Source organism: Delphinapterus leucas, chromosome 15 (genome assembly GCF_059928025.1).
Source record: "Delphinapterus leucas isolate spDelLeu-1000000601 "Yukka" chromosome 15, BTC_Dleu_Yukka2, whole genome shotgun sequence".
Lineage (NCBI taxonomy): Eukaryota > Metazoa > Chordata > Mammalia > Artiodactyla > Monodontidae > Delphinapterus > Delphinapterus leucas.
Window position 1 is genome coordinate 61,247,931 of NC_143143.1, and position 27,950 is coordinate 61,275,880.

General features: G+C 40.0%; 1 protein-coding gene and 1 non-coding gene across 3 annotated transcripts in view; both read left to right on the top strand.

The window, feature by feature from the left end:
* The window catches only part of CSNK2A1 (casein kinase 2 alpha 1), a 54,334-nt gene extending 27,527 nt beyond the window's left edge, over window positions 1-26,807 (top strand). Inside the window, exons 2-13 of one of the 2 annotated variants that reach the window (XM_089896666.1) lie at window positions 2,728-2,937; window positions 4,950-5,061; window positions 9,614-9,715; window positions 10,230-10,280; window positions 12,313-12,372; window positions 13,811-13,894; window positions 18,408-18,518; window positions 19,431-19,532; window positions 21,035-21,135; window positions 21,966-22,114; window positions 23,141-23,227; window positions 23,693-25,408. In XM_089896666.1, the coding sequence (XP_089752792.1) occupies window positions 2,837-2,937; window positions 4,950-5,061; window positions 9,614-9,715; window positions 10,230-10,280; window positions 12,313-12,372; window positions 13,811-13,894; window positions 18,408-18,518; window positions 19,431-19,532; window positions 21,035-21,135; window positions 21,966-22,114; window positions 23,141-23,227; window positions 23,693-23,748 (1,116 nt within the window). In that variant the 5' untranslated portion in view covers window positions 2,728-2,836 and the 3' untranslated portion in view covers window positions 23,749-25,408. The other variant, XM_022592784.3, reaches the window with a different exon arrangement.
* Window positions 18,221-18,293, top strand: TRNAK-CUU (transfer RNA lysine (anticodon CUU)). The gene has a single exon. It is a non-coding gene; the product is annotated as a tRNA-Lys (tRNA).
* Window positions 26,808-27,950: the final 1,143 nt, after the last annotated feature.

Below are 27,950 nucleotides of genomic sequence, written 5' to 3' on the forward strand. Positions count from 1 at the left end.
GTGCATTGCTGATGGGAATATAAAATGATGCAGCCACTGTGGAAAAGAGTGTGCTGGTTCCTCAAAAAATTAAAGATAGAATTACCATATGACCTACAATTCCACCCAAAAGAATTGAAGGGAGGAACTCCAGAAGATATTTGTACAGCAGTGTTCATAGCAGCGTTATTCACAATAGCCTGAAGGTGGAAACAACCCAGGTGTCTATTGATGAATGAATGGATAGACAAAATGTGGTATATACATGCAATGGAGATATTCAGGCTTAAAGAGGGAGGAAATTCTGGCATATACTACAAACATGGATGAACCTTGAAGACATGCTAAATGAAATGAGCCAAGTGTAAAAGGACAAATATTCTACAATTACACTTACATGAGGTACCTAGAGTAGTCAAACTCAGAGACGAAAAATAAAATGATGGTTATATAAGGAGCTGGGGGAGGAGGGAGTTGGTGTTTAATGGGTACAGAGTTTCAGTTTGGGATGATGAAAATTTTCTAGAGATGGCGGATGTGGTGATGGTTGTACTAGAATGTGAATGTACTTAATGCCTCTGAACTGTATGCTTAAACATTGTTAATTTTGGTAAATTTTATATTTATATTTTACCACAATTTTTAAAAATATATGTTTCAACAAAATTAAAATAGTACAAAGAAACATCTGTATCCCCATTGACCCAGATTTACTTACTGTTATATTTTACCCCATTTGCTTTATCATGTGTGAGTGCATTCTTGTATACACCTAATCTAAATCCAGTTTTGTCATTTGATCTGATAGTATTTTTAATAGCATTTTCCCCCATCTAGTACAGGATACAGTCTAGAGTAGGACATTGTATTTAGTTGTCATGTCTCTTTAGCCTTCCTTTATCTTTTATAATATTGACATGTTTGAAGAGCACAGTGTATTACTCCCCACCCCTGAATTTTTTAATAGAAGCTTCCTCATTTTCTGTTTGTCTTTGCCTTGTAATTAGATTGAGGTTACACAATCTTGGCCAGAAAATGCATGGGTGATGTGTCTTCCTCAGGTTATAACATCTGGAGATTCAATGTATTTTTTTAAAATATGATTGGCTTTATTCTGTGATTTATGCATCAGACAGCATCCTATCAAACAAACAGAAGAAGGGTGTTCCCTCAATACATTTGTAACTAAATGCAGAGTAAAGGGAATCTACAAATGCTATAGGAATCTCAGAGAATGGAGATAACGAGATTGGAGGGGGGGTGGGGGGGCATGATGAAGGAGACTTAGTTTACTGATTTGGTAGAAAGCACATTTCTAAAATTTTACCAGCTTTTCCTCAGTGTCAAATTCTGCGTTAGTTCAGCCAATATATATTACTGTATTCCACCAGTTTTTTTATTTACTTACTTTTTAATTAATTAATTAATTTTATTTATTTTTGGCTGCGTTGGGCCTTCGTTGCTGCGCTCGGGCTTTCTCTAGTTGCGGCGAGCAGGGGCTACTCTTTGTTGCGGTCCACAGGCTTCTCATTGTGGTGGCTTCTCTTGTTGCAGAGCACGGGCTCTAGGCGTGCGGGCTTCAGTAGTTGTGGCTCCGGGGCTCTAGAGCGCAGGCTCAGTAGTTGTGGTGCTCGGGCTTAATTGCTCTGCGGCATGTGGGATCTTCCCGGACCAGGGCTCAAACCCGTGTCCCCTGCATTGGCAGGCGGATTCTTCACAACTATGCCACCAGGGAAGACCACCACCAGTTTTTATTAAGCTTGCTCCTATATTAAATAAATCAGGAGGAAACTACTGGTTTCTTTCTTTTTCTTTTTAATGAAATCAAGTGTATCTTTCAAATGGTGATCACTGGCCTACGTATTATTATGTAAAGTTACCCAAATAATAAAATGACGTTGAACTTTGTTGTATGAGAACAAGTCTATTCTCTTCCTGGTTTCATCAAATATTAGTCAGGCTAAGGTTTGTACTCTGGACTTTGCCACCATTCTAGAGTGTTTTAGCACCCTTACTTGAGCTGTAGAAAGCTGTTGAAAGGAAAGTGCTGTTCTTGCTAATACTGGTTTTTTTTTTTTTTGGCTGCATTGGGTCTTCGTTGCTGCACGCAGGCTTTTTCTACTTGCGGCGAGCCAGGGCTACTCTTCATTGCGGTGCACGGACTTCTCATTGCGGTGGCTTCTCTTGTTGCGGAACATGGGCTCTAGGTGCGCGGGCTTCAAAAGTTGTGGCTCGTGGGCTCTAGAGCGCAGGCTCAGTAGTTGTGGCGCACGGGTTTAGTTGCTCTGAGGCACGTGGGATCTTCCCGGACCAGGCCTCAAACCCATGTCCCCTGCATTGGCAGGCTTATTCTTAACCACTGTGCCACTAGGGAATCCCTTGCTAATACTTGTTGTAGAATGTATAAATAGTAGTAATGCTGATGGGTTTATCCACAATGCCATTCTTCCCTTTCAGGCTATCTTTTAAAGAGCATCCAAACTTTAGATGAAGAGGTAACAGGCTACTTTGTAGAATAGGATTAGGGCCAGTATACGTTTAAGTATATTTCTTGGGATTTGGGTGTTTTGTTTTAATTTTTCCCCATGTTTCAGGAAACACTGTGATTGGCACAGTTGGGATATGTTCATCGGTTAACAGGTAGGAGAGCCAGAGGTATGTTTGAGGCCATTACTCAGGATGATTTTTTTTCTTCCTATATGCTTTTTAAAAATGGTTCCTTGGCCTTTGTGTGTTTTGTTTCTGCAGTTTGAAGAAAACAGTTCTGAAACGAGGTCTTACCCCCAGCTGCCTCTCAATACAGTGATTGCCATCTCTCCAAACGTCAAGTCCAGCTTTGTCCGCCAACCTGTCTGACATGTCGGGACCCGTGCCAAGCAGGGCCAGAGTTTACACAGATGTTAATACGCACAGACCCCGAGAGTACTGGGATTACGAGTCACATGTGGTGGAATGGGGGTAATAATTTCCGTTTACTTCACTGTACTCACCCAAAGGGCTGACTCTTGTGGATTTGTTGAGTAATTTACAACAGGAAACTTCCCTGACTGTACAGTTATAAACCTCAAGATTGAACGCAATTTTTGTTTTCTTCTACAGTAAAGAAACAGGGTATTGGCTTTGGTCAATTAACAGTTCTGATGGGTTTAACATTTTAAAAACATTTCGGTCTCTTATTTTTTTCTCCAATGTGTATATTCTGTATGGTAACAAAGAGTTATCTATTAGCTTGCTCAGCTAAGGGCTTTGCAGTTAGGTGAGAATTAATGCTTGAGAGACTTTGAAAACACCAGGCTGTTACATAAAGTATTTTTGAGGTCAGAGAATGTTGTCCCATGATGATACTGAAGGATAAAACAGTTCTCCAGAAAGGTGTGTCCTCTTTCTGATGAGAAGCAAAATTAAACCCTTAAAACATTTGCCCTTATCATGAGGCTAGCCATGTGTAACGTGGAATTCAGCCCAAATTCCATCCTGAACAGTTGCAGTCTGCCTGAACAGCTGTGTTTGCCCTCCTAATTTTCTGTGCAGTCTCATTTGGATGTTTGCATTTCTTGTCCCAACATAGTATGTATTTAATTGATCAGGTCGTACCTTTTGTGATAAAATTATTTTGATATTCAAATGCAAAAGATAGCAATTTGAAAACTTGGTAAAGCTGCAGCTCCCATACACTGTATTTTATATCTGTCCACATGTGATTTTCATAGCATGTAAATGGTCTTCAAAATTTGTCATAGGGTGTGTTTTAATGCTGATTGGGCCATGATTCTTAACGGTAAGTACATTATCTCTGCACAAGGAGGCACAGTGTGCTTCAAAGATACCATCAAGAACCATGGTACAGTGCCAATAAATGTTACCATTATTGATAATCTAACAATTTTCCTCTTACATGCTTTGGACTCTAGGAATACCTGAGTTTTACTGCAGAAATTTCAGCTCTCTTCAAATTAAGTGCTTTGAGCTTAGTTCTGCTTAAATGGCACTAAACAACCCTTTGAGTTTTTGGCGTGGTGCTATTTGCTTGCTTGCATTTGTTTTCTGTGCCCTCCCACAGGAAAAGAGCTCAACCAGAACTAAGAGCTTCCTTCCCTAGACCTGCCATGATTATTACATTGTCCATTGTCCTTAGTACCTTTTACCTTCTCTGTTCATTCACTTTCCTTTTTTTTTTTTTTTTGCTTGAGGAAAATGAATGGCTGATTTTTTACACTGAATTTTCAGTGCCTCCAGCAGGAGTAAATAGCATTTAGGCCTTATTGAAAAGACTGTCATTCTTTAGAGCAAATTCCTCTAAGTTGTAAGCAGAGGCAGGGAGAAAAATGTTAGCATTTCCCTTACTCTTTTTCACCTCTGATGTTGCTTAGTAGTCTTGGAATATGGGTAAAAGTAGGGGAAGGGACACCTAACTGGTTCATGATCTGTAGTGTGGTTTGCAAACTTCATTACGTGGACTGTCCTCAGAGCTTTGGAGGGCAAGTTGGAGGTCAAACCTATATGTTTGAAAGCCACTTATCTGCAAAGAGACCCATTAGAAATCGGCTGCTCCCAAAGTGTGGCTGAATTGAAATATTCTTGTATTGACTTCCTGTAAGATGCCAACACTGAGCCAGGCACTGAGGGACAGGAATATATATAAATTATTTTCCAAGGGAAAGCTGTCTGTTGTTGGAGACAAACATACATAACAAACCCCAATACAAGCTATCTGCGTGTGGTATGTCAATAGAGATGTGAACAACTTGGGATTTGAAAGAATAACTGAAAGTCTTAAATTTTTTAACACTAGGATTTGGAACACACATTTTAAATTGGCCAAATTTTTAAAAAATACAAAGAAGCCAATTGGGAATTATTTGAAATACGTTTTATTTCTTTTACTCTACTGGCTATAGTTTTGTAAGTTGAATTAGTGCTTGATAATTTGAACTTTTAAAATCATTGTGACTGACTCTTTTTGTTCCCAGAAATCAAGATGACTACCAGCTGGTTAGAAAATTAGGCCGGGGTAAATACAGTGAAGTATTTGAAGCCATCAACATCACAAATAATGAAAAAGTTGTTGTTAAAATTCTCAAGGTAAGTACAAGAAGAGAGATTATAACTTCACAGGTTTTTGGAGTTTAGAAATTTTTTTTAAAGTAGCGCTTGAAAGGGTTTTTGGAGTGCTTTAACACCTTGATTTTATTGCTCCTTTGAAGTTGATAGAAGAGATTATCTTCATTTGACAGATCAGGAAACTGAAGCAAGAGAAGTGTTTGACTCAAATCGTACAGCTAGATTGTGGCAGAGGGAGGGAGTAAAGATTCAGTCTTCTCTGTCCTAGATCTTGCCTAACACTGATTTCCTATTTCTTACATTTTTAGTTCTAATCCATGCTTTTGTTTTCAATGAGTTGTTAGCTCTACTGTGTAAAGATGAGGAGCCACAAATGCAGACTTTTAGAGGACAGGTGGATCACATTAATGCAGCTAGTCTGATTTAAGTGCCCATGATTAGAAGATGTGAGTGATGGGTACTATGGCATGTGCTCCAGCTCCAGCTGATGATTGCCCAGCAGTAGTGCAAGTCTAATGTTTTTTGGTACTGTTTCGCAAAAAGAAGCTAGACATTTATATTTGTATACTAATTCCCCTGGTTTTTAAATGTTGGCTTGAGTTTTTTAAAACACCGTACAGGCCAGATTTGGCCAATGGGCTGCCTGTATGCAAATTGTGATTTAGTTGTAACTGTACTGTACACTGCCATATACCAGGAACCTAGCATACAGTTCCTTGCCACAGGAACTTTTCCATATTTGACACGAGAAGCAGAGGGACCCAGACTTTCTCAATTTATAACACCCATATTGCTTCAGTGACTCTCATGGTACCCCTAAGCCAAAAGAAATACAGTTTTGTTTATTAAGTAGTTAAGTCCAGATAACTAAAAAAAGTATTTGTGTTTCAACTGGTAGCCATTTAAAAACTTATACACATAAGTGGAAAAAGTAATTTTATTTTATTCTTATATAACCATAATTAATTACTATTGGGATATGTATACCTATTAGTCACTGCACAACTTCTCAAATGTTGGAATCAGATTGGACACCAGCAGCCTCATTTCCTGTTCCACATTGATTTTTGCACAATACTTGCTTTTTGTCACAGCAATTGCTGAAAACCCAGTTTCACAAAAATATGCCATTAAAGAGAATATAGTGCAATCTAATATTGAAACTGAACTACCTCAGGCTGATTGTGCACTCATTGACTGACAGACAGCAAGTATTAATTGGCGTCTTCCTTCAAAAAGTAAAAATCCCACAGAACACCTGTTTTGGCATACCTTTCGGGAACCAGAGTTTAAGTATTTATATCTTATCTTGTGTAGAAAGAGAACTAGGCTGGAAATCGGGACATTTGGATTCTAATCCAAACTCTAAAAGTAATTAGCCATGGTAGTCCTTTTAATTATTTAAGACATATTGGTTCATCTGTGAAAATGAGAGTTACCAGGATCAAATACAAAATTGTATATAGATATATACTTTGGAAACGGAAGTTCTGTGTAATTGTAAGATGATATTCCTATGGAAAAGTATATGATAGACTGAAGTGATATATTATTTAGAGTCATCTGAAAGGCATAAATAGTGAGTCTTACAGTTCAGAAGAGAGTAGTGATGGTTAGGCAAAGCTCCCTGGAACTGTTTTCAGGCCCTGAGTGGGAGAAGGATTTGGATTCGTGTGCATGGGAGCATGGAAGGGAAGCATACTCTAGAATGCACAAGATTAAGAAAAGAGGAAGAAATAAGTGAGAGAAATGTTTCATGTGGAAGTTGTCATGTGATCATACATGGGAAGTAAACTTGGAAAAGGAGATTAAATTAATGATGGCCTGGGAAAAGATAACATCTCCATTTCCTTCCAGCCTTGCAAACTGTGATTTTTATCTCATCTAGGTTGTTGGGAGCCATTGATGGTCTTGAGTGATGGGTGGTTTGGAAAGATTTTTTTTCCTAGCTCAGTCTTTTCCTAACTGTACTGTATATGTTACTGTAACTGTGTAGCTAGATGGTATAATTATAGATAAAGCTCACTCATAACTATATTTAAATTTTTTAATTTCCCCCCATTTATTAGACAAAATTTGCATTGATCACATTAAATTAGGATTTAAGTGACCTGCCTGGTCTGTCTAGCTTTTGTAAGTTTATAGATTTTAAGGATTCTGTAGAATAAAAGTTTTGTAAACCAGTAGCTTTTTGCCATCAACCAGCAGTTGGGATATAGTGATTCAGTAGAAAACAGGAGAGAGATTGATGGATTAGTTCCTGAAGAGTAGAAACATCTCCTAGATGCTCCAGCAGATCAGAAAGATCTGGTAGTCAAAGCAAATAGAAAACTTGTGATCAGCTTGTTTCCTAGCCAGTGTAGTGAGTTCTAATAGAAGCAAGGCTGAGACCATGGATTGAATTAAATGTGGAATTCACTATTAGTAAAACGGCTTCCATTTATTTATTTACTTTTAATGTGTTTTTTAATTTTTTTTTGGCCACACCTCATGGCTTGCGGGATCTTAATTCCCGGACCAGGGATCGAACCCGGGCCCTCGGCAGTGAAAGCTCGGAGTCCTAACCACTGGACCACCAGGGAATTCCCAGCTTCCATTTATTGACTGTCTACTTTGCATTGGGCCCTTTTGTAGCTGTAGTATTTACATCACAATTCTGCAAAGCAAGTGTGAAGTTCAGAAACACTTAAGTGCTTTTCCCAAAGTTCCACAGCTACAAAGCCAGGGTTTGAGGACAGTCCTTCCAAAATGTGCTTGCTTCCTGCTGTACCATGTGCTTAGGACTCAAGAAAAGGTTAAAAGAGTCTACAGTATTGTTTGGTAGTTCCTAGATCTGGATTATCAACCCGAGAAGCATCTAAAAATAGATCTCCAGCTCTGTTCTCAAGATTCTGATTCAGCAGATCTTTACAGTTTGTATATTAAAAAACCCAGGTTGATAATCAAAGTTTAGTAACCAGTAGTCTTGTTAATGAAGAGATGGTATATACTTACAACAGTTTCTAAGAAGCGTATGCAGTGTGTCAGTAGTCTGAGGTGACCAACACCAATAGGAAAGATTGCCTGGTCCAGTGTGGCAGACACAGGTCACACGTGGTTATTGAGCATTTGAAATATGGCTGGTCCAAACTGAGATATGCTGTAAGCATAAAGTACAGCAGATTTCAAAGGCCTAGTACAAAAATATATATATATAAAATTGCTCATTAGTAATTTTTTATATTGATTTACATGTTGAAATGATAACATTTTGGTTATATTTTTGTTAACTAAAATGTATTATTAAAATTAATTTTGTCTGTTTCTTTATATTTTTTAAACGAGGGTACTAGAACATTTAAAATACACCTGTGGGGAATTCCCTGGCGGTCCAGTGGTTAGGACTCGGCACTTTCACTGCCACAGCCTAGGTTCAGTCCCTGGTGTGGGAACTAAGATCCCACAAGCTGTGAGGCGTGGCCAAAAAAATAAAAAATAAAATACACATGTGGCTTGCATTGTATTTCTTTTGGACCAGCACTGTTTTAGACTGTTTAGAAAGAAGGTTTTGTAGAGGAGGTGCATTTGGACCAAAGCCCTTCTCAAAAAAAAAAAAGAAAGATTTCTATACCAGAGCAGATGTGGAAATGATGGGTGAAGATAAAGGAATGTGGAGGATATATTGGTTATAAGGCTAGACAGATATTATGTGTTATGTCTCAGCCATATTCTGAGGTCTTTTCAGGTACCTCATTTGATTCTTGCAATAATATTATGAGATAAGTACTCTTGTTGATCGTTTTACCCGTAATGAAAGGTTTAGAGAGGTTATATAACTTGCCCATAGACACACAGCTAGCAGGCAATGAAAGAAGGATTCACATTAGGCACACATTTAACCCAAAAGGTTATACTGCACAAAGATGGTGTGACTGGGCTTCTCTGGTGGCGCAGTGGTTGAGAGTCCACCTGCCGAGGCAGGGGATCCGGGCTCGTGCCCTGGTCCGGGAAGATCCCACATGCCGCGGAGCAGCTGGGCCCGTGAGCCATGGCCGCTGAGCCTGCGCGTCCGGGGCCTGTGCTCCGCAACGGGAGAGGTCACAGCAGTGAGAGGCCCGCATACAGCGAAGAAGAAAAAAAAAAAAAAAAAAAAGATGGTGTGGCCATCTTTGCTGTTGGTCCTGATCTCCTTCATTTCTGTAGGGTGTTTATAAGACTTAGAGGAAGGAATGGAAAGAGCCCCATGCTTCATGCTAATTAATAAAAAGATTTTTCTAGATATATCTTAGTATTACATTTACATTCCTAGTTTGTATAGTTTTTAAAAGTTAACACATTAGGACTGATGATTGGAATTAAATGGTAATTCTGCAGAATTTTGGTCTTTGGAGTGGAAATCTTTTTTTCTTTCAATTCAGTACTTGCTAAGTACCTGCAAAATACCTGGTACAGGGCTAGGAGAAGGGGGATTCAGAGATAACTCTGACACATTTCCTTCCTTCAAGGAGCTCATAAGTAAGCCATTCATGTATTACATTACCTGTTGAAATATCCTGAAATAATTTTTTTTAATGATGTACTTTTACCCTTTCAGCCAGTAAAGAAGAAGAAAATCAAGCGTGAAATAAAGATTTTGGAGAATTTGCGAGGCGGTCCCAACATCATCACACTGGCAGACATTGTAAAAGACCCTGTGGTGAGTATAATAGGTGCTAGTAAGGCCCACCAGAGCTGAGGTGGTGTTTGACCCTGAGCACAACTGGCCTCTGTTTGTTCCTCCCTCTACCATTAAGTCCTGCTTTAAAAGTGCTTAATCAGTTACACCACTTAACTAGCTTGGGTCTTTCTTTCAAAGAGATCTCCACCCACAGACTATTTCTTATTCTTCTAGGCTAAGAGACTGATAGCACTGGAAACTGAAATGTGTTAATCCATTTTGCAAACTCAGGTCCGATGCCGATGGGCGATGGGCGCATTGTTGGGCTGCCTAGAGCCTGGTGAGACTTCAGCTCCATGTCTTCTGTTTGAAATCCATCCCCAATATGACCTAAGTGTGGTGATGATCAGAGTGGGGAGGGCTTATAGCAATAGAGGGTTTCCTACTACTGAGGCAAGGACTGCCAAATTCACCACGTAGTGTCCGCAAACATTGTGCCCACTAAAGCTGCCAGGGCTATTACTAATGTGTGTTTTCTTTTTCTTTCCCCTAGTCACGAACTCCCGCCTTGGTTTTTGAACACGTAAACAACACAGACTTCAAGGTATAATGTATAACCAACCATTTCAAGCTGTTGGGTTTTTAGACCACATAGAAAGTCTTTCAGGGATGTTACTGTTAGAAGAGCTTCCTTCTAACTTACTTAAAAAGAGCTTTTCATCCTTATAGTGCTAATTTTTTTTTCCTTTCCTCCCTCCCTCCCTCCCTCCCCTCCTCCCTTCCTCCCTTCCTTTCGGCTGCATTGGGTCTTAGTTGTGGCACGCGGGATCTTCGTTGAGGCACACGGACTTCTCTAGTTGGTGGCGTGCGTGTTTTCTCTTTAGTTGTGGTGCACGGGTTCCAGGGCGTGTGGGCGCTCTCGTTGAGGCACGCAAGCTCAGTAGTTGCGGCATGCGGGCTTAGTTGCCCTGAGGCATGTGGGATCTTAGTTCCCTGACAGGGATCGAACCCACGTCCCCTGCATTGGAAGGCGGACTCTTTACCACTGGACTGCCAGGGAAGTCCCCTTACAGTGCTAAATTTAAATATAGACATACTCTTGTACAAACAGTGCTCACTTTCCATATCTTGGTATTTTGCCTTTTTATTTGTTTAGTGCTCTTTCTAATGACCAGTACTTTTATTTCTCACCATTTGACAGTTTACCATTCGTTTGACAGTTTCCGGTGATGTCATACTTAATGAAAGCAACAGCTCATGTTTAGTCAGGATCCGGCCTTAGGACATTTCTCTTTAAAATGACAAAGTTCAAGAAGAAATGTATTGTCTATATATAAAAGCAAGGACTGCTTGCTTATACCTTAGGATTCCTCAGAATCTTTGGGTTCTAGATCTTAAAAAGAGATGGGTGGGGAAGGGTAGTGTAAATTCTGGTAAAGCGCAAACCTCTGCAACAGATACTCTGACTTCTGGCCAATTTCAACAATTCTCAACTCCAGCACAACAGAAGAATGTAGGCACTCTCTTGGGTTTTAATTTGTAAAGGTATTTGACTTGCCTTTGCACCAGGCCAGTATCATTAGGTATATGGGTCTTCCCTGGTGGTGCAGTGGTTAAGAATCCGCCTGCCAATGCAGGGGACACGGGTTTGAGCCCTGGTCCAGGAAGATCCCACATGCCACAGAGCAATTAAGCCCGTACGCCACAAGTACTGAGCTTGTGCTCTAGAGCCGGCAAGCCACAACTACTGAGCCCGTGTGCCACAACTACTGAAGCCCGCGTGCTTAGAGCCTGTGCTCTGCAACGAGAGAAGCCACTGCAGTGAGAAGCCCGCGCACTCAGCAACGAGTAGCCCCTGCTTGCTGCAGCTAGAGAAAGCCTGTGCACAGCAACGAAGACCCAATGCAGCCAAAAATAAATAAATACATAAATTTTTAAAAAAGAAATGTTAGGTATCAATAAATGAGTGAATTCTTTTGCTGAGTGGAGGAAAAAAGGAAGAAGAATTGTTTTAGAATCAGAATGATAATTTCAAGGAAAATGTTGTCAGAGGACACCACTGACCATTTAATGATATGTACATTTTTTTAAAGTCCGAAACTCTTTAGAAACTGGAAAAGATACATGACATGTTCAGAGTTTACTTTCATGACATGTTCAGAGTTTACTTGCAAATTGGGACAGTTCTATTAAATTGGCTCAGCAGATTTGACAGCAGTCCATCTGCATACCCACTGGTGATCTGCATTGCCTGTAACTGTAGGCCAAAGGGGAATTAATTCCCTACTAAGGAGGCTATGTGTTTGCGCACGTGTTTTATGAGAAGATCTGGAGGTAAATGAAAAACTACAAATGTATATCAGTGCGTGTTCCATATGTAAATTGGTATGTTCCCAAAAGTAGATTATAGCTTCAGCAATATGAACTTAAGTAATTCTTCACTTTTATATATAGAGTTAAAGACCCAAAGTGTCTCTTTCGTTTTATATTGGAGAAGTAGAGAGTGGTGAACAGACAGATCTTAGAACAGTGGTAAATGAGCCCAGTCTTGATTTGAATTACTACAAATGAGGATGAGAAATTTCCTTCCTTTCAGTACTATTTCATGGCTCAAATGTTGCATTTGTCTTTAACAGCAATTGTACCAGACGTTAACAGACTATGATATTCGATTTTACATGTATGAGATTCTGAAGGTAAGAGAACCTTGAATACTAAATATCATTAGATCTCTCCTTTGTTAAATAATCGAAATGACCCTAGAAAAGCCAGTGGGTTAACTTTGTAAAATATGGGGTTTGGGGGTCTGTTTATATAAATTTTTAATAAATTAGTAGCATCAGAATTCTTATGCTGATGTAAAGGTTATGGAATAAGGGTCTAGTAAGAATATAATTTATAATGCTTTGAAAGGGGTATTTAGAAGAGAGGTGGGACTCCTTAACAAATATCTGTATCTTGCTCTTACGAAAGTTACAGTTAAATTGTCAAAACTTGTAAAAAAAAAAAAATAACTCCTGGTGTAATGGCTTCTGGTGTACTTTATTTCACTTAAAATTGAACAAGTAAAGCAGTAAACTTTAACTCTGCCCTCAAAGGGCCATTGTCCTAAAGATTATGTAAATCTGTGCTTAGAGATTGGTGATTTAGAATGAACTTTGATTCCTGAAGTGGGATCACCAAATATATTGCTTCCAGTAGTCAGAAGATGAGCTTTATAGATAAGAAGATTGCTAAGAGTTGGCTAGTGTCTTACTAAATGAGGATTGACATAAAGTCTGCATTTGAACCTTAGAAGTACCCTGAAGAGACTATGCCAGCAGAAATATTTGATCTTTCCATTGGCTCATGCATTCTTGTGGCAAGCAGGACTTCCGAAAGTTAAGGATATGTTTGCCTAATCCTGGGAACCATAGGAACCCAAGTTGCCCTTCAGAAAGGACAAGAACTTGGCCAATGACATCAGCTGACTTGAGGGCCTGGATTAGCAAGCCCCAGAGGTTATGCCACTCACTAGTTTGAGATTGGACATGGTTTTCAAATTGGGTTTGATGTCATAAATCAGGAGTTGGCAAACTCCTTTACAAGGACAAATGGTAAAATTTTTGGCTTTGTGGGCCATAGGGTCTTTCTCACACTGCTCACCTCTGATGTTGTAGCATGTTCCAATTAAGCATTCACAAAAACGAGCAGCAGGCCGTATTTGGCCCATGGGCCGTGGTTTGCCGACCTCTACTGCATACTCTTAGCTGCTAAAGAATTACTGTTCTTTGAATACAAGGTTTGTAGTATAGATCAGTTTTCTTCTTTTGAGGGGCTCGTGTTTGTGAAAATAATCCAGGCTTTGGGTAAGGGGGAGAAATTGGAAGTCATGTAATTGGTATACGCTTTGAGTCTTTTTAACAAAAAGGATGTTGAAACAACTGTGCAAGAACAGGATTTGAAGTTTAGAGGCCATGCATGGGTTTGCACAAGTCTCTAAAAAGTACCTGCGGAAGTGATTGTCCTTACTTTGACTCTCAGGAGTGTTGTGAGGCTAGAAGGAAAACCGTGGAGGAAAAGGTAAGGGACTTTAACTAAAAAATCACTCTTATGCAAGCTAACGCTTTCCTTTCTTACCTGTTCCTCCCACAGGCCCTGGATTATTGTCACAGCATGGGGATTATGCACAGAGATGTAAAGCCCCATAATGTCATGATTGATCATGAGCACAGAAAGGTAAAGTGATAGATGGACAAGTCTTATTTATCAACATGATGGAGTTAACAACCCATCTTCAACATTTTATTCCTAGCATCTGTCATAGTCCGTGGTACCTGTTAGGCACTTAATAAATATTTGATGAATGAATGAATGAACAAATCAGTGTGGAATCTACAATATGACATTAATGAACTTATCTATGAAACAGACTCACAGACACAGAGAACAAACTGTGGATGCCAAGGGGGAGGGGGGTGGGGGAAGGATGGACTGGGAGTTTCTAGAATAGATAAGCAACAGGGTCCTACTCTATAACACAGGGAACTATATTCAATATCCTGTGATAAACCCTAATGGAAAAGAATGTATGTATATCTGAATCACTTTTCTTTACAGCAGAAGTTAACACAACATTGTCAATCAACTAGAATAAAATAAATTTTTTTAAAAAATCACAATGATTAAAACTTTATTTATTCATTCATTCATATTCCTATCAAAAAGAAAACATTAGTGTAGTGGGTAAAACATTAGTTTTGGCAGGGAACCTGGTTTCTAGTCTTAAAAACTACTCTCTTGGGAAATGCCTTTCTCCTCATCTGCCTCTTTTTTTTTTTTTTTTAACCTATACAGTGGGTATACAAGTAATATTTGTCTTGCATGCCACTAGGTTATTGTGAGAATTAAGTGTGTACAGTTGTGAAATGGATGAAATATTCAGAAAATGCTGCTGTTTATTAGCAAGTATCATGAGGCCCCTGAGCTCTACAAGTACTTTTAATGAAAGCTGCAGTGTTACATTTCTGTTTTTTAAGGTGACCCAAGCCCACCTTTTATGCAGTGATGGCTCTCTGTTGTAGGCTTTGGGGATATAGGTGATTTGTTCATTCAGTTAGTATTCTTTTAAGCACACACTATGTAATAGGTATTGTTCTGGAGGCTGGGGATATATGTGTGAGACAAAAATAGATTAAAAATTCTTGTCCATAGGAGTTCACATCTGGGGGAGACTGGTAGGATAGAAAGTTAAAAGTGATGTGGAAGGGGCTTCCTGGTGGCACAGTGGTTGAGAGTCCGCCTGCCGATGCAGGGGACACGGGTTCATGCCCTGGTCCGGGAAGATCCCACATGCCGTGGAACGGCTGGGCCCGTGAGCCGTGGCCGCTGAGCCTGCGTGTCCGGAGTCTGTGCTCCGCAACGGGAGAGGCCACAACAGTGAGAGTCCCGTGTACTGCAAAAAAAAAAAAAAAAAGTGATGTGGAAGAAAAAATAAAACAGGAATAGGGAGTGGCAGAGGGTGTTGCAGTTTTAAACAAGGTGGTAAGGAGAAGGTTTCATTAGGAAGGTGACATTTTGGAGAACGCTTGAAGGGAATCAACCATGCAGTCTCGGGAAGGGGATATAGCAGATGCAAACGCCTGAGACAAGAATGTGCCTGGCATGTTGGAACAGCACAAGGATAGAGCTGGGATAGAATGAACACGGGGAAGAGGGGAAGGAAAGGAGATCAGAGAGATAAATAGAACCAGATCATGCAAAACCTGGAAGATCACTGTCAGGCCTTTTCTCCGAAGACACAGGGGTTTTGCAGGATTTGAGCAGAGGGTTGGTAAGTTCTCACTTGAGTATTTAAAAGTTCACTACACATCTATTAGAACAGCTAAAATAAAAAATAGTGACAGTTCCAAATACGGACAAGGATGCAGGGTAACTCAATCTCTCATACATTGCTGATGGGAATGTCAAGTGGCATACTCATTTTGGAAAATGTCAAACTATTGTTTTATAGTTTGTCAGTTTCTTTAAAAGCTATAAACAATCCAGCAGTGACATTTATCCCAGAGAAACAAAGACTTAGGTCCACACAAAAACCTTCAGTGCATAAATGATTCATCAAACTCTGGTGTATCTATACTATGTGGTATTGTTACTGATTAGTAAGAACTATTGATAATGTAACAGCTTGGATGGGTCTCATGCTGAGTGAAAAAAAGCAGCCTCAAAAAGTTAAACTGATGGTTCCATTTCTATAATACTCTCAAAACGATAGTTAGAAAACAGAGAGGTTACCAGGGGCTAGAAAGTGAGAGGAAGGTATAGCACAAAGGACATCTGTGGTGATGTCCTTCATCTTGTGGTGTAAGCTATGTGAAGCTGCACATGTGATAAAATTGTGTAGTACTGTACACACTTATGCATGCAAAACTGCTGAAAAAGAAAGGTCTCTGAATTGTCAGTTTCCTGGTTTTGATATTGTACTATAGTTATGTAAGATATTGCCATCAGGGGAACTGGTGAAGGGTACACAGAACATCTCCAAATTCCTATGAATTTATAATCATTTTTAAATAAAAATACTTTTTAAAAGGATCATTCTGGTTCCTGTGTGGAGAATTGAGGGTAAAAGTGAAAGGTAGACCAGTTAAGAAAAGCAGCTCTTGCAATAAATCAGAGATTGGTGATGGCATGGACCGGAGCAATGGCAGTGGATGTGATGATATGGTCAGAATATGGTAGAGCCAACAGGATTTGTTGACAGATTAGACTTGGGGTGAAAGGGAGACAAGAGTCCAGGGTGAAAAGTTTTTGACCTGAATGACAGGATAAATGGAAGGTAACAGAGGAGGAGGAATCTGGGAGAAACAGGTTTTGCAGGGAATTATCAGAGGTTTAGTTTTGAGATGTCTGTTAGGTGATCACAGAGAGATGGCTGGTGATATGTGTGGGCTAGAGAGTATAGGTGGGAAAAGCAGAGATACTGTGTGTGAAGCCACAAGACCAGAAATGGTCATCTGGGAATACTTATTGATAAGACAGGAAGCTCAGGGACAGCTCTGGAGCACTGATATTAAGAGGTTGAAGAGAAAGTGATAAAAAAGTTATATTTTCTTTCATACCTTTTGTTATATTTCCCTTTGTTTACTAAAAGAAGACACTGAACCTAATTAACAGTGAACTTTTGGAGACAGTACTGGAGCAGTCAGGCATTACTCAGACCCTACTGCTCACACTTCAAATCATGGTTATGGTTTGCACACAAAGGGCAAATAAGGTTGCCTTTTTTTTTTTTTTTTTTAATTGGGGTATAGTTGCTAAGGTTGCCTCTTGTCCTTGCTACTACTGTTTCCACTTTCAGGATACATTTTGGTAAGAGCTGTTTTGTGTGGCTTTTCTCTTACTGCATTCACTCAGTAAATGTTTTTAGATTTTCTCCTGTGTACTGGGCATTACACTGAATTCTAAAAATTAGCAAAGGTGAATAAAACAGTCCCTACCCTCAAGGATCTTACCGTCCATATTTTTTTTTAAAACGTTTTCTTCTTTACTCAATTTTTTTTTTTAATAAATTTATTTATTTATTTTTCTCTGCGTTGGGTCTTTGTTGTTACGCGCAGCCTTCCTCTAATTGTGGCAAGCGGGGGCTACTCTTCATTGTGGTGTGCGGGCTTCACATTGCGGTGACCTCTCGTTGCAGAGCGTGGGCTCTAGGCACGTGGGCTTCAGTAGTTGTGGCATGCGGGCTCAGTAGTTGTGGCTTGAGGGCTCTAGAGTGCAGGCTCAGTACTTGTGGCACACGGGCTTAGTTGCTCCGCGGCATGTGGGATCTTCCCAGGCCAGGGATCAAACCCATGTCCCCTGCATTGGCAGGCAGATTCTTAACCACTGTGCCACCAGGGAAGTCCCCAGTCCATCTTTTTTTAAAAGGTAGCAAACAGATATTCAGTAAAGAGCTGTAGGTTCTATTAAAGAAATTTTAAGGTTGGTTGGGTAGGGGGGCATATCAAAGACAATAGTTGCTTCTATTTGCATAATTAGAAAAGACTTCATTAAAGGAGCTAACTTAAGTAACTCAAAAGATGAGGTGTTCACCACAGTAGGAGTCTATATTGAATAGTGGAGACATTCTAGTCAGATGAGCAGTTTAAGAAATTTGCAAGCAGCCACATAGCACAGGGAGATCAGCTCAGTGCTTTGTGACCACCTAGAGGGATGGGAGAGAGGGAGACACAAGAGGGAAGAGATATGGGGACATATGTATATGTATAACTGATTCACTTTGTTATAAAGCAGAAACTAACACACCATTGTAAAGCAATTATACTCCAATAAAGATGTTTTTTAAAAAATCACTAAAAAATAAAATTTGCAAAAGCACAGAATGAGATTGTATTTTTCAGGAACTGTAAGTCTCACTAGAGCAAAGGAATTAGATCCTGGAGAGAACCCTGTATGTCAAGCTAAGAAGTTTTATTTTCATCCTAAATGCAATAGGTGGTCACTGAAGGGGTTTCAATAGAGAGTGACATGGCTGTTATTTTTAAAAATATTACTCTAGGGAATTCCCTGGTGGTCCAGTGGTTAGGACTCTGCGCTCTTGCTGCCGAGGGCCCGGGTTTAATCCCTGGTCAGGGAACTAAAATCCCACAAGCTGCACAGCGCAGCCAAATAAAAAGAGTACTTCTAATGGCAGTGTGAGGGGTAACTTAAAAGATAAAGTCACTCATTATTTATTATCTTTTTATTTCAGCTACGGCTAATAGACTGGGGTTTGGCTGAGTTTTACCATCCTGGCCAAGAATATAACGTCCGAGTTGCTTCCCGATATTTCAAAGGTCCTGAGCTACTTGTAGACTATCAGGTGAGAAGAGGAGGGCAGATAAAATTTTGGTCCTTGTGTTTATTTTGCACATAATTTGCAAAAAATGTCATTTTGCACTTTTGAGTAGGCCATTTATGCACATCCATGGCTATCCCTTTTATATGAATGTAAAATATGAATCACTTCAGTTCATCTGCCACAACTTATGTTTGTATTGTCATAATGTCAGTAGAATTTGAATAGATCTGCATCTGATCCTAACTGAAGAGAAAGACACTTTTTCTAATCAGAAATTACACAGCTAGTTTGAGAATTGTAAGCTAGATTTAACCAACCTTAAAAGTAAACTGAAAAAAATGTTCTCTTCTTAAATTATATCTAGATATAAAGACCTTCCCCCTACCAAAAAAGAAAAGAAAGCACTCTTCTCACGGAAACAAAATCCTTGGGAATACCTTTCCTGCCCCAGTCCTCCCACGTGTTATCAGATACCTTAAAAAGTTCAGACTCTGTCCTAGAAATTCCTTTTCTGGGGTCTTGAGGATATAACCCTGAGTTCAAAAAACATTTTATACATAAAAATATTCTTTACAACATTATTTATAATGGTGAAAAACAGAACACTATCCTGTTGTAGGAGAAGTTAAAGATTAAATTCTGAAGCATTCATGCAATAAAAAAATGATACACGTTAGAAGGTTTCCATAGGCTGACAATTGGGTTGTTCTTACGTAAGTGAAGAAAGTAATTCAAAATAGTATGTACAGATTTAAAATGAGAGGGTGGGGGAGCATGGGTGGGAATGCATAGAAGAAAAACATGTTTTTGGTATTTGGACTTTAAGTCAGTGGAGTGGTTTGTTTTTAATAAAAAGCTTTTCTAAAAAAATTTGAAGTGACAGGATTCACTCTTGTCATTTCATGTGTGATGACGACATTTTCTTTAATGCAGATGTATGATTATAGTTTGGATATGTGGAGCTTGGGTTGTATGCTGGCAAGTATGATCTTCCGGAAGGAGCCATTTTTCCATGGACATGACAATTATGATCAGGTGATATATGTTGTTCCTATTAGGAAATTTACTGGTCTTACCAAGTGACGGCCAGATCTGCTTACCCATTAGAAACTGCAGTGGATCTTGCTAAAATACAGATGCCTGGCCCCCCCACCTGAGAGCTATTAAATTAATAAGTTAGAATCTGAGAGTGGGACCCTAGAATAATTTTCAAATATTCGCTTGTCAGCCAACCTGACATTGATCCTCAGATTGGTGTCTTGGGAACTACTGGTTTAGCTTTTGAAATTAGAGTTTTTCCTTTGCATTGCTTGTTTAATTGTGAGATATACTTGTATATACATGTTTTAGGAAATATTTTACAGTTCAAAGAATAATAGTTTAAAATGTAGGATATTACCTTAGAATCTCCTAATGTGAGCTTTTATTAGGGTTAGGAATGTTTTCTCCAACATGTTGGTTTATATGTGGTATTTCTGTGATCCTTTTGTCTCGTCATACAGATTGAGTTGATGCATGTCAGTAGAAATATAGATGGTATTTTTTATACTAGCTGCACTTCCCCTTGTAGATCAAGGGGCCATTTCATTCAAGGGAACCTGGAATGATTCTAGGGCCTTGTGGAAGGTACTGTTGCCTTGTTTGAGCACAATGACTTTTTTTTTTAATTAAACTTTATTTTGAGGTAATGTAAATTCATGTGAAGTTGTAAGAATTAATACAGAGAAATATGGTGTGCCTTTTATCCAGTTTCCCCCTAACATAACTTTTTGCAAAACTATGTACAGTATCACAACCAGGATGTTGATATCAATATAACCAAGGTACAGAACATCTCTGTCACCTCAAGGATCCTTCATTTGCCCTTTTATAGTCGCACTAAGTTCCCCTCCCCCCTTTCATGCTTCTCTGTTGTAACCTCCATTTCTGCAATTTTATCATTTCGAGAATGTTATATACATATGATGACCATTTTTCATATGAGTCGAAGAATACCGTGTGAATTCGGTTAAAATCAGCAACTCTTTATCAGGTGCCATGCAGAATTGAGGAATATAGACAAAAAGAAAGAATAGCCCCTCATCTCAAAAGTCCTTCATAGTCTGTCTAGCAAGGGAACCAAACATATAAGAAAGTAAGTTACAGTAGTAAATGTCAGAGTAGAAGTGTAGACAAGATACAAAAGACAGTTGTAATGGGAATGAGTGGTCTGAGTATATGGGGTTGGGGGGGAGCTTCCCAAAGGAAGTGACATCTTCAGCTGGGTTGTAAGGGGGAAAAAAATAAGACTTCACCAGAAGGAAGGAAGCAGGTTATAAAGTGGTTTGCTTTTTCTGTTTGATACATTCACATCAGTAATAATTTAGGAAACGTTATGTGGAAATCCATTCATGTTGTGCAAAAAAATTTGAAGTAAATTGGTTGTAACATTCATACCTGTAGCCATGATGATCCGTTCTGTTAATTCAGTCATGGTTAATTGTTGATTTAATCATGTAATATGCTTTTGGTGTGGGTTTTGTCTTCTTCAATCCTAGTTGGTGAGGATAGCCAAGGTTCTGGGGACAGAAGATTTATATGACTATATTGACAAATACAACATTGAATTAGATCCACGTTTTAACGATATCTTGGGCAGGTAAGTCACAAAATTAAATCTGTGCATCTGTGCCTTAAGCAGTTTGGGTGTAAACTGGTACTTTGGATCCCCAGAATAGTTATGTTCTCTTTGCCAACACTGCTGAGGTATCTCTGGTCCACTGCTACAGAATGCTGCATAGGCAGGCCTGTGATAAAAGCATTGGATTGAATGGCCATTTCCCCAGATTCACTTACAGGATTCTGAGTGTGGAGGTTGTAGTCAGAAGATTCCTGACTATGTAGAGTCTAGTAGAAGGGTTACAGTTGAGTCAGAAATCAAAATCTCCTGATTCAACTTGCTTCTCTAAATGACAGAATTGTCTCTAAGAGAAAGAAATAGTCATAGAATAAGTACATGCTTCAAGACTGATGTGCAGACAACAGACTCTAAAAATAGTGACTAGACACAACACTAACTCATTCACCACTTAACAGGAAGAGGTGAACTTTCTTGATACAAAGGCTTTTCCTGGCCAAGTGGCAGTGATGCCAGGAAAGGGAGTGTGGGGGATGGGGAGGGAGGTCTGGTTAGCCCAGCCACCTGGCCCTCCTTGCTGTGCAGGAGCATTCAGTCCTGTAAAGTAACCTGAATTATGTTTCATAAAATTGTGGGGACCCAGATTTCTCTTTTCTGCAACACTGCTATTTCCAGTCTCTCCAATTAGCTTTGTTGTCTCTGCAGTGGCAGAGCGGTATAAGACTAGTCTCTTGAGTTTTTATTTCTCTTGTGGTTGGCTGGAATCCTAGCCACTAAGGAAAATGTAGGAGTGAAATGTTGGGCTTCTCTGCCCCTTGGTCCATTTCTCATTCCCCCTTTTGGCTCTGCAGACATTCCCGTAAGCGATGGGAACGCTTTGTCCACAGTGAAAACCAGCACCTTGTCAGCCCTGAGGCCTTGGATTTCCTGGACAAGCTGCTGCGGTACGACCACCAGTCACGGCTCACCGCAAGAGAGGCCATGGAGCACCCCTATTTCTGTGAGTCCAGCTGTTCAGTCCACAGAGCCTGTGCAGGCCTGCCCAGTAGATTGTACCAGGCAGGGGAGAATATATGCTGTGAAGAAAGCCCTGGGCCCAGAGCCCTACAGAACAGAATTGGAATTCCAACCTCCTGTACTTAGCTTGCTGCAAGGTTACTTCACCCACAGTGAGCCTTGGTTTCTTCAGTGGGGACCATGATTGTTGAGAGGATTCTTATCTAACAGAGTACCTGACTTATGATCACTCCTAAATAAATTGCTTTTCTTACTGTGTGGGTGACACTTCTCAGTGGCTAGTCTGGAGTGGTTGGATTAGAACATACAGCCCTGTATCTGTCCCGTCTCTTGTTAATCATTTGTTGGAGAGAGCCAAAAAGGCTTGAAAACCTTATTGTATGAACACCTTGACCTAGGTTTGTGAGTATAGCTAACTGTTGTCATGAGTGAAAATGCCACTTAGCTGCACCCCATCCTCACTGTGTTGGGTTATTCCTTGGGGAGTGGTTGGGTGGTATTTTAGTGAATCAATTACACTCTTGCTCAGTCTCCTGTACCTAAAGCAGACTGAAAGGCTGATGGAGATGTAGAGTGAAGTCTGTGGTCATAGCACTAATTTGCACAAGCCTGTAATTTTGGCCTGTTTGGCACCAAGCTGTAAACCGAAGTAAAACCAATTCACTCCGATAATATATTTCTGTTTGGGTAAGGGTAAATTGTATTATGTCATTAAATTCTAACAGGATTGGTTTTGTTTTAAATTAGCTCTACTAGTGATAATTACCTCCTTTTCCTACTATTTAGTTTAGTAGTTGGCCTTTACCACAGTTTGACAGGAAAGATAGTTTTATTTTGTATTACTTGTTCAATTCATAGTGAAGGCAGTTGACACCTTAATTCTATTACTAAGGGAATAATATGGAATACAAATAAAATGTAAAGAATGAGGATGACAGCTTTAAGGCCCCAGCCCATTAGTTTAATCCTTCAAGCATAACAGAATCTAACCTTTTTGTCTCTTTTCTAGACACTGTTGTGAAGGACCAGGCTCGAATGGGCTCATCTAGCATGCCAGGGGGCAGTACGCCTGTCAGCAGCGCCAATATGATGTCAGGTCAGTTCATTGGTAAATTTATTTTTTTAAGAAAAGATAGAAGTCAGTTATCATTCTTAATTTTGCTCCCTCTTTGTGACCTGATTTCTGTGGCCCTCCCTCTTCTCTATAATGATTACCTTATTGACATACTGACCTGTATGGCTCTCCCCACCAGGTTTCAGGATGCTTTTGAAACCTGGTATACCTTAATGGCCCTGCCTTGAGTAAGAGTATCAACAGTCTCTTCTAGGCCAGAATCACAAAAATTATTTGGGACTTGAAAGTCTCAACAAGCCATGAGGAGCAAAGAGATCCTTTCATCTCACAGGTTAGAGTGACAGTAGGTGATGCTGTCCTCAGAAACAAGATTAAGAACATGAGGGAGAGTAGAGATGGGGTTTGTACATGGGTATATATGCGTATAAGAATGGTTCTCGGGCTTCCCTGGTGGTGCAGTGGCTAAGAATCTGCCTGCCAATGCAGAGGACATGGGTTCGAGCCCTGGTCCAGGAAGATCCCACATGCTGCAGAGCAACTAAGCCCGTGTGCCACAACTACTGAGCCTGCACTCTAGAGCCCGCGAGCCACAACTACTGAAGCCTGTGTGCCTAGAGCCCGTGCTCCGCAACAAGAGAAGCCATTGCAATGAGAAGCCCGTGCACCACAATGAAGAGTAGCCTCCGCTTGCTGCAACTAGAGAAAAGGCCGCGCGCAGCAACAAAGACCCAACACAGCCAAAAATAAAATAAATAAAATAAATTAATTAAAAAAAGAATGGTTCTCTGAGTTTTTCCAGAGCAACTACAGTGTACCTAGTAAATTATAATGGTTTATATGAAATTATCTTTAATGTTGTTGAGTCATTATGATTTAGAGTGAGTTTTTACCCAGAAGAAACCACAGTTACCGAAAAGAAGCCATAGGCCTGTCCCCTAAGAATTATATATGTAGGCAGCATCCACATGGATATACTCGTGATCGTGAGGGTGCTTAGACACCCTCAAAGAATTGCTGTTGTCTGAATTCTTTTTTTAAAGAACTAGCTGCCTTCTAGAGTTTATCCTCTGGGTATCATGCCAACGTGCAAAATGATATATGTCCAAGGTTACTCATTCTAGCCTTATCTGTAATCAAAGAACATTAAAAACAGCTCCGTGTAGAGTAGGGAACTGATAAAATGAATTACAGGGCATCCATTCAGTGGAATGCTATATGGCTAGAGAAGAGAATGAGTGTTTCGTGTTCTTGTCTAGTTTCAACTCCAAAGTAGTAATGTGAAATGAAGAAAGCAAGATGCAGGACCATGTCCAAGACCAGGAATGGGCAAGAATATATAATCACATTCTTATATGTGATTCTTATATGCATATTTTTATAAAATTATATTTAAGTATATGCATAAAATATTTCTGGAAGGATACACCCCAAAAGTGGTGCCGTAAGTTGGCCAAGTGACAGGGCAAGGCAGAGTTCTCACTGTATACTCTTTTCAGCTATTTTTAAGTCATGTAACTATATTAGCTATTCAGAAAATATACAACATTTTGAAAATGTGAAGAACTAGCTGATTGAGGGCAGTCTAACAGGTAATCTGATCATGGGTGGAAGAAACTAAATGGAAGTAAATCCTAAAACACTATTTTAGCTTACAGTTGAGAAATGATCCTTTCTGCACTGAAAATGCTGGCTAACAAGGGAATGTGGTCATGAGCATGAACTTTGACTCCAGCCTTCTACTGTTCAGTTCACAGTGACTAGCCACATGTGGCTATTTATATTAACTGAAATCAAATAAAATTTTAAAATCAGTTGCTTAGCTACACTAGCCACATTGCAAGTGCTCAGTAGTCACATATGGCTAGTGGCCATCACGTTAGTACAGATTACAGGGCATAAAGTTTGGTTGGACATGCTGCCCTAGACAGGCTTGGGTTGGAATCTAAGCATAGATGCCACTTACTAGCCATGCACCTTGGACAAACCTCTTAAACTCTCCAAACTTAGATTTCTTTACCTGTCTACTAAATTTATTGGAGCTTGTCATTTTAATTTGTGAAGATTTAATTTGAAATTAGATTTACTTTGTAAAAATCTAAGGAGAGGCCTTTAATAAAATGAGAATTGGTGTCACTTTTGCGATAGGTGCTCTGAAAAACTGGTGACTAAGATTTCCATGGTGTCTCTAGCTCACTGTCAGCTGTTGTCTTTCAGGGATTTCTTCAGTGCCAACCCCTTCACCCCTTGGACCTCTGGCAGGCTCACCAGTGATTGCTGCTGCCAACCCCCTCGGGATGCCTGTTCCAGCTGCCGCTGGCGCTCAGCAGTAATGGCCCCTTCTGTCTCCTGATGCCTGAGCAGAGGTTGGGGAGTCCACTCACTCCCTTGATGCAGCTTGCGCCTGGCGGGGAGGGGTGAAATACTTCAGAAGCACCGTGTCTGAACCGTTGCTTGTGGATTTATAGTAGTTCAGTCATAAAAAAAAAAAAAAAAAAAAATTATAATAGGCTGATTTTCTTTTTTTTTCTTTCTTTTTTTTTTTTAACTCGAACTTTTCATAACTCAGGGGATTCCCTGAAAAATTATCTGCAGGTGGAATATTTCACGGACAAATTTTTTTCTCCCCTTCCAAATTCGGTTCCTCATCACTAAAGAACAAAGATAAACCAGCCTCAATTCTGGCTGCTGCGTTTGGGTGGAGATTTCTTCCCATGCCCACCATTGCTCCCCTACCATCCCACACTTTGAGGGGTTTGTATTTCATGCTCTCCTCCAGAGATTACAAAAATGTAGCTTCTTGAAGGGAGGTGGGAAGGAAGGAGGAAGGAAGGACCCAACCTATAAGAGCAGTGTACTGCTAGTCACTTATATCACTTTACTCCAAAAGTGCTTCAGTGGGGTTATACTGGTGAATCTAGTGGAAATATGTCTTAGTTACACTGAGATGCTGAAAATCTACCCAAAGTGCAGACAGGTCCTGAAAACGTCTGTTCAGTATGAATCATGTCTTATTGACCTAACCTAAATCCAACTCACTTATAATTTAGTTTCAGTTCAGTTTAAAACTTTAATACAGTCCCTCCCAGGCTCCTTACCTTGGTCCTCTTCCCCTTTCATCTCCCAACATGCTCTATAGCTGGTAGGAGGGGGAAGGCAAAGTCTTTTTCAGTTTTCTTTGACTTGGCCCTTTTGAATTCAGTTAGTTACTGGGTATAATTATTGCTTTTTACAAAAGAAAAGAACATTGTCTATGTTGGTTTCATGCTAGTAACTCTTGAAGAGCTAGTGAGAGATGTGGCCACTGCATTTTATTTTAAGCTTTCTACCTTTTCCTCCTACCTTCCCCTTCCCTCACATGCCATCCATTGAGAAGACCTGCCCCTCAGTCTTGTAAATGTACCTGAGAGGTAGGAGCAGAGCCACTATCTCCAGTGAAACTGAAATGGTAGACCTGTAATTGTGGGAAAACTAAACTCTCTTGTTACAGCCCTGCCACCCCTTGCTGTGTGTATATATATAATACTTTGTCCTTCATATGTGAAAGATCCAGTGTTGGAATTCTTTGGTGTAAATAAACGTTTGGTTTTATTTATCAAGGTTAGATTTAAGTTCCCTGTGTAAAGGTCTCGCTGGGTGGGTGGCTCACGTTCACATCTGAGGGGCCTGCAGCCCTGTACCGTGGAGGCTTCCCAAGGCCCCCATTTTTATACAACCCTCGTTCAACCCATGGTACCGGGCAGGCAGAGAGGCCTTAAAAAAGCTCCACAAGCCAAAGCGTCTCTGGGGATTAAGGATCCTTTGCCATAAATTCATTTTGTGTCTCAGCAGTGCAGGGATTGGGGATGGGAAAAGTCGCCAGTTTTTGTGTGTTTGTGTGTGTAAAGTGGATTTTCCACTGTAATCCAGCCACCTAAGTTTATCAGGTGCTTCACTGAGGAAGCCTAGTTTTTTAAGCACAATAGCAAAACCATCAGCTCTGTATTTTCTCCTGTTGCTTCATTACCGTAGCTGCTTGTGGGGACTAGGAAAAATTCTTCCAACATATTTTAAGGCCTGAAGTCTTAGTTCCCCATTCTCCTACCTTTATAGATTCACACGTCTTTCTCACCTGGGCATCATAGATAAACATAATTGTTTGAGGAGTTGAATTTAATGAACTTATCTAACTTTGTAACCCATCTTAGCTCTAGTAACTTTATCAAAGGTGGTGGCTTTAGTGAATATAATGGTAAACTTTAGAGGAAGCTAAAGCCTCCTTTTATAGTGCTTCTCAACCATAGGGAAAACATTCTATGTGGCAGGGTGATCTTCTTCTTCGTGGCCACTTACAGTGGATATTTATTGTTCTCGACCCTTTTATGCCCTAGAATGCTGTGGGGGTTACCATGTTGAATTTGTGCAGAACCTCAAAGCACCAGATGTGCCAGAGATGCAGTTTGAGATTATGTTTGCACTGGATTGTGATTTGAACAGGACACTTATGACTGATGAATTATTTCTTTTGAGGTGGGGAGGAGGGCTGTAAATCAAGACTTCACATCCCACCCTTGTAGCTCAGAGAACCTAGGTGTAGCTGAGGCTGATGTGGGGAGCTGCAAACAGCTGGACCTCCTAACATGCATCAGACCTTGCAAGAAACGTAAGGTGAATGCAGAGGACTCTGAAATGCCACCCAAGAGCCTTTTAAAAGAAATAGAAGTATTTAAAATGCTACTTAAGGAGTCACTGCAGAAGCATGAAAAAA